Below are 6,543 nucleotides of genomic sequence, written 5' to 3'. Positions count from 1 at the left end.
ACAGCCTCAGTGTGTTCCACTCCCACAAAAAGTGCTGCTGACAGAGCTGGGACACTAAGGGTGTTTGGGTTTTGCTGATTCCTTACAGCATTATCACAAACTGTGCACTTCACTGCCTGGCTCAGGCTCTGGCACTACCAAAATCCTCCTGGCTTTCCAGAGGAAACCCATCCAGAAGGATGAGTCATGCCAAGGAATCCCTGCTTCATTTGCACAGTGAAGGACAGCAGCCAAAGGAGACCGGACACGGCAACGTGGCTCCATTAACACAGAAAGAAATCTTGGTATTTAAAGGAGTTTTAGGTAAATTGGTTCAATGCAATCTGGCCCCTCCCTGTAATTCATGAATAAAGAGCACTCAAAACACAACCACTGTCACAGCCATATCGTTTCAGAAAGTTGAGTGTAGCTGGTTGAGAGCCATCACTCTGCAGTGCTGACCAAGCCTGGGTGCCCACGGCCTCAGAGGCTGAGACATCCTCGGGCTGGCACTGGGGTCAGTTTTAGAAAGATGGGATTTTATCTACAAAGAACCATCAACATCTTGTTATCACACAAGACACATATGGGAAATATGCACATGTACCTCTTAACCTGCTGAGCTCCAAGCTCAATCCTTTAGGACTGTGATGTGTATTTTACCAGAGTTCTCCATGAAGTTGTTTTATGAAGAGGGGCAGTTCTCTCTGAAGCCTGACCTACTCCATGACCAGAAGTATAACCAAGAGAGCTTAACTCAAGTAAGTAACTCAAGTGTACCTTACTAAGGCTGTAAACCTGAACTGCTCTTGCCCAGTCTGAATTCTGTAGGAAGCCCCCAGTACACTCCTCCCATCGGAGAGCCTGCAGCAATCAACACTGCAACACCATTTTTCTTCTCATTTTGCTAAAATACACCACCCTCAGCAAACAGCTCCAATTTAACCCAAAAACTCCTTATCACAAATTACCACCAGGGTCAGGTGCAGATAACACTGCAGCACCCAGGCTGATAACCTGATCCTATGGCAACACCAGGCACGGAACCACTCCAGGTTCCAGGAACGTGAGCTCGGAACTGAGCACTAGGATCCCCTCTGCCACCAGCATGGACACTCACCTGCAGCAGGCAAAGTGCATCTTTCTAGAGATCATCAGGAAATGGTTAGAAACTGAATTTCAAGAGAATTGTTTACAGCATAAAGAAATTCCAGGAAAGACAGGTTGGCATCAATTGACACTTCACATGTGTCCCGTGATGACCCAATTCCTCTGGGCAGGTGTGTAACTCAGGACCAGAGGTGCAGCTGTCACACCCAGCCACACCTGCAGAAAGGACAAAACTGGGACACAAAGAGCTTGTACTGGTCTCAAGCACACCACCAAGAGCCTTTCAAGAGCTACCAAGTCTCTCCCTAAACCAAAGCAGTTTCTCCAAAAAATCAAGGTAAGTTGTGATTTCCCCAGCACAAGGCAGAGCAAGAATCCCATTTCACTGCAATGAACACAAGAGTTTGAGCCACCAATTTAATTTTATACAAGTCAAACTACACGTTGTATAAAGAGTACAAGGCAGTTCTAATGTTTGCTACTGCATGTTACAAAAATCAATTTAACTATAAAGGGGAAATTTTGGGACGAGTCCTATTCCACAATTTAAAGTGAATTGGCAACTGTGGTTTAGCAAAGCCTTTGTTAAAACTAGAACTCTAGCTCCAAGAGATTACATTTCCAATAAAGTTCGGACCTACACACAAGAGGATTATAGTTCTCCTAGTCTGAAGCAAAACGTTAACATAAGTGAGTCAAAGGGGAGGGAAGACAGATTTCTTTACCTGGGTTTAATATCCAATGGGGATTCAGAGGCTGACAAACCAAACAGACTAGTGACTTGGACCATGGCCAAGAGACACCTTCATGTCTGACAACAGTGACACTTGAGATTCAAGCAAAAAACGTCAGAAAGCTTTTATTCTTTCAAGTCTGGAACGAAGGGGTTTTCAGCAATACTGTAGGATACAGGTTCCAGAGTACCTTTGTTACCTTTAATACAGTCTCAGTATGGGGGGAATGTTCTTTTGGCAAGTTAAGGTACAAGGTTAAGTCCTTCAACTTGAGTTTATTGCTGGTCTAAAACCTTCCTAGTACTGTTACTGGTTTATACAGTTTGCAGCCTGCTTCCAGAATTAACATAAACTGTGTGACCTGCTCAGCAAGGCAATCCTGCCTTTGGCAGCAAGCTGAAACCTACGAAGCTAATGATACCCATAGTTCTAATGCCATGAAAAAAATAAGAAAAAAGGATACTTTCAAAAAGCCCGTATTTAAGCCTGTTTATATTCAGTTTATTTTTAATATAAAAACCACTTTGCATTTAAGAGTAGTTAAGTTACTCCTGCAGAAATGCTATAAAATCAAACTTTCAGCTGAATTTCTACAAAAGGGGGACTTTTCCTGCTTTGTACCACCATTTCGCCTGGTACTGTCAAGTCTGGGATACAAATTAAACCTTTATGCTGTATGACTTAGTTCTTAGGCCATTCATTCCTGCAAGAGAAAAAACCAACTTCTGAAGTACTAACATAACACTAATGGCCTGACAGGTAGGAAAATGTTCCGTGAGTGTGCAAGGTGAGAGGAGAGCTCTAGTCCTAATCTCTCGAACTGGATCTTGATCGCGAGCGGGACTTTGAGCGAGACCTGGAGCGGGACCTGGACGCGGCTCTTTTGGGTGGTGACTCAGAGCGAGCCTTGGCAGACGGCTGCTGCTGCGGAGAGTTGGAGCGAGACCTGCTCCTGGACCTGGACTTAGACTTAGCATCCCCTTTACCATTTTCTTTGGGAGATCGAGACCTGGACCTGGATCTGGACCGGGACTTCTCCGACTTCTCCTTGGATCTGCTGTGTGAGCGTGAACCCCTGTCAGACTTGGGTTTCGATTTGCTCTTTGATCTGGACTTCCTGCTTTTGGATCTGGAACGGGAGCGGTCTTTGCTTCGTGACCTAGATTTAGATCTTGCAAAGAGAGAGAGAGAGTTTATTCTGCATGGCCTGCACTGTACTTCCAGCAGCTGTAAACATGTCAGTGATGGAGTTCCTGCACTGGCAGCGTTAACTCTGCGGCACTTACCGGGAACGGCTTTTGGAGACACTACGGGATCTGCTGCGGCTGCTCCGACTTCTCCGACTTCTGCTTCTAGACCGTCTCCTGGATCGTGACCTGCAAGACATTTAAAACGTCATTCCCTTTCTCTTTGCCTGGTGGCCCCTTCATCATCAAGTATAGGATGGAAGGGATCTTAAATATCACCTTGTTCCACCCCCTGCCATGGGCTGGACACCTTCCACTAGCCCAGGTTGCCCTGTCCAACCTGGCCCTGGACACTTCCAGGGATGGGGCAGCCACAGCTGCTCTGGGAAATCCATCCTCACAGACAAGAATCTTCCTGAATGCATCTAATACACTGTGCTATCTAGTAGCATAATCTAACAGAGAACAGCTGCTATAGAACTTCTCAAGAGCAAGCAAGGGTGGTCCCACCAGGGAAGGTTCAACATATTGTCAGTGAATCACATCTGAGGTTTTAAATGTGAAAAACTGCTCAAACCTGGCTTTGCTGTATAATGTAAAATATTCCCTTCTACACTCTGAGGCCTCCTTCTATTCCTAAACCATCAGCTGAAGGTAACTGCTGCAGGTAGGGTACCCATCCCCATGCTGAGTGTAACCATTTTTGCTGCAGTGACCAGCGTGTCCCTCGAGTTACCTGGACCTGCTGCCAGAGTAGGATCGCCTGTGGCTGGAGCGTGGCTTGTCCTCCACCAGCCTGATCTTCCTGCCATTTATCTCTGTGCCATCCAGCTTGTCCAGGGCACGCTTCATGTCCGAGTATGACCGGAACTCGATCACGCCTTCATTTGTACGTTCTTTGTGGGCATCTGCATAGGTCACCTCCCCAGCCTGCCTCATGAAATCCTGTGGGGAGCACAGGGCAGTCACAGAACGCAGGGCTCTGCAAGCAGCACTCAATGCGCACAAACACTTTTTAATTATTCTACTGCATCAAAACCAACATTGCTATTAAAGGAAGCTACTGCTTCCTGATATTCGCAACAGACTTCACACAGAACATCAATACCTACTTTCAAATCCTGCCAACTACAGCGACTGGAAAGGTTCTCAACAATCAGCCTGAACTCTGTACGAACGGGCGGTCCGTATTTATCTCGTCCCGATTGTCTCCGACTGCTATATCCGCCACCACCCCCACCTTGATTGTACAAAGAAACAAAGTTAGGTCGTCTCCTAGCATGAAGGAAGCTCAATGTTCTGAAAAAGTTAGTTTAACAGTCATATTTACTGGAGTAGGACTTTTATTTTGCTAAGCCTCCAATAAACTTTGCAATTTTGCCATGATCTATATTAATGGCAAATCAAACAGACTAACATCCTACAAGTCTGTGCTCCTAAGATCTGTTAGAGAGTGACTGCTCCTTATTAGATTCACCTTGCTAAGTTTTATTTTACAGAACATTGTAAAATATAAAACTTAACTGATTACATGCATTTCTACATTTTACAAAAACGTTTACTAGTTACACTAAGTACTTACATCACAGTATGAGGTTTTTGGTGGTGGTTTGGCCACAAAACACGCAAGGTAACAGTCACCTAGTTCAGTTTAACCAGTTTTGTCTAACCCTTGGAATCCTCACCATCACCCTGCGTCTAATGGCAAAAGGCTGCTGTCGTCATGGCTTCCGGTAAGGTCAGCCAAAGGGTCATAGGGCAAGGGTCACACAATGTATGGAAAAGCCATGGCCAGGAAAGGCAGTCATCTTAGCCTCAGTGGACACAGCCTCAGCCCCACTGGTCACTTTTAAATTGAAACATCAAGGACTTGTTAAAAAGTTTGAATTGAACATGCAACAATTTTAAAACAACATACATTTGATTTTTTTTAAAAAGACAGAAACCCACCCCTCCCAACACCACGCTTCCAGACACAACCGAAAAACCAACCTTAGTACTTTTAATTACAGTACTAGGCCGTTCAAGCTCTACACAGCTCAGCTCAAGAAGCTACACGAGCGAGCTGAGCACGGAATTATTTACAACATCCCCCCCTTTAGCACAACAGACTCCTACTCCAAAACCTCCCCCCGCCCCTCCCATATATCCAACTGAATCAATCACATCAAAGTTCACAGCTGAGCGATTCTCCCCCAGTTACACAACGATACTTATACACTAACGTTACTGATGCAACATCGCTGTCACATCTAAACGCTCCCAGGAATACTGGAGCCGTTAATTAGCAGAACAAACCCTTTCTAGAACGCCAAGATTTGGCAGCCAGAACTGCTCCGGGATACCCGAGAGCGTCGCTGGTGCCGGGGAAAACGCTGCAGCCTTAGCGGTGCACCGGGTACCCCCCGCTAGCGACCCCCCCAGCCCCGGGGCTCGGTGCCAGCCGAGCCCTGCCCGCCCCCGGCCCTGCCCGCCGCCGCCCCGAGCCCCGCGGGGAGGGACGGGCCCGGACTCACTGCGGCTGCTGTAGCTGTAGCCGTCCCTGTCGCGGCGGGGGCCGCGGGCGTGCTCCACGATAACCCGCTCCCCGCACAGGTCCTTCCCGTTCAGCTCGTACACGGCATCGTCGGCGTCGCGGGAGTCCTCGAACTCCACGAAGCCGTAGCTGGGCAGAGGAGAAAGGCCCGGTCAGGCGGCGGTGGGGGCACAGTGTCGCGGCCCCGGGACGCCGCCGCGGCCCCCCCGCTCCGCTCCCCCCCCCCCGGCCGCCATCTTGCGCCGGCGCCACGCGGCAGCGGCCGCGACATGGACGGGCCCGGCCCGGGGCCCTGAGGAGGGGCGGACGGACGAAGGGCGCTCACCCGTTTTTGAGATCGACCTCAAGCAGGCGGCCGTAGCCGCTGAAGAAGCGCTGGATGTCCTTCTCCCGGACGTGGTAGCTCAGGCGGCCGATATAGACGCGCGGCATGTCCGCGGCGGGGGGGGAGGAGGGGAGGGAGAGGAAAGGAGAGGAGGAGGAAGAGGAAGGGGAAGGAAAAGAAAGAGAAAGAGAGAGAAGGAGCGAGAGCGCTGGCGGCGCGAGGGGCGGAGGCGCTGCGGGCCCGCTCCGCACGGCCGGGCCTGGCGCACCACAATGGCGCCCGCCGCCCGCCGCCGCTTTTATACCGGGAGGCGGGGCCCACGCCAACGTCACCGCGCCGCCGCGCGCTCGGCGAGCCGGTGGTTGAGCGCTGCGCGCGTGCGCACGCGGGGGCGCGGGCGGGACACGGCGGGCGCGCGGGAGCTGCGCGCCGTTCTGCGCATGCGCCGTGTCTGCGGGGCGTCTCATGGGTCCGGTTCCACACTGACCCCGGGTCAGTCCCACAGAGCCCCCGGGGTCAGTGCTGCAGAGCTCTCGGGATCAGTCCCACAGATCTCTCGGGATCAGTCCCACAGGGCTCTCGGGATCAGTCCTAGAGTGCCCGGGGTCAGTCCCGCAGAGCCCCCGGGATCAGTCCCACAGGGCTCTCGGGATCAGTCCCACAGAGCCCTCA

General features: G+C 50.5%; 1 protein-coding gene across 1 annotated transcript; it reads right to left on the bottom strand.

Moving 5' to 3' along the window:
• Positions 1-1,922: 1,922 nt before the first annotated feature.
• Positions 1,923-6,154, bottom strand: SRSF6 (serine and arginine rich splicing factor 6). The gene is made up of 6 exons (XM_069033922.1): positions 5,872-6,154; positions 5,527-5,675; positions 4,123-4,250; positions 3,747-3,955; positions 3,110-3,199; positions 1,923-2,994 (listed from the first exon to the last, which is right to left on the bottom strand). Exons 1-6 carry the CDS (start codon positions 5,976-5,978, stop codon positions 2,631-2,633), a joined length of 1,047 nt encoding a protein of 348 aa, XP_068890023.1. The 5' UTR covers positions 5,979-6,154; the 3' UTR covers positions 1,923-2,630.
• Between the last annotated feature and the right edge of the window lie 389 nt (positions 6,155-6,543).

This window comes from Aphelocoma coerulescens, chromosome 20, assembly GCF_041296385.1.
Source record: "Aphelocoma coerulescens isolate FSJ_1873_10779 chromosome 20, UR_Acoe_1.0, whole genome shotgun sequence".
Taxonomy (NCBI): Eukaryota; Metazoa; Chordata; class Aves; order Passeriformes; family Corvidae; genus Aphelocoma; species Aphelocoma coerulescens.
This window is presented reverse-complemented; position numbering and strand designations above follow the sequence as displayed.

Excerpts from the sequence above, each read along its gene's own strand:
- SRSF6 (XM_069033922.1), bottom strand. The coding sequence starts at position 5,978 with ATGCCGCGCGTCTATATCGGCCGCCTGAGCTACCACGTCCGGGAGAAG. Across the intron at positions 5,676-5,871 it reads GAGGTCGATCTCAAAAACGG|CTACGGCTTCGTGGAGTTCG; the intron begins GTGAGCGCCCTT and ends TCCTCTGCCCAG. Across the intron at positions 3,200-3,746 it reads TACTCTGGCAGCAGGTCCAG|GTCACGATCCAGGAGACGGT; the intron begins GTAACTCGAGGG and ends AATGTCTTGCAG.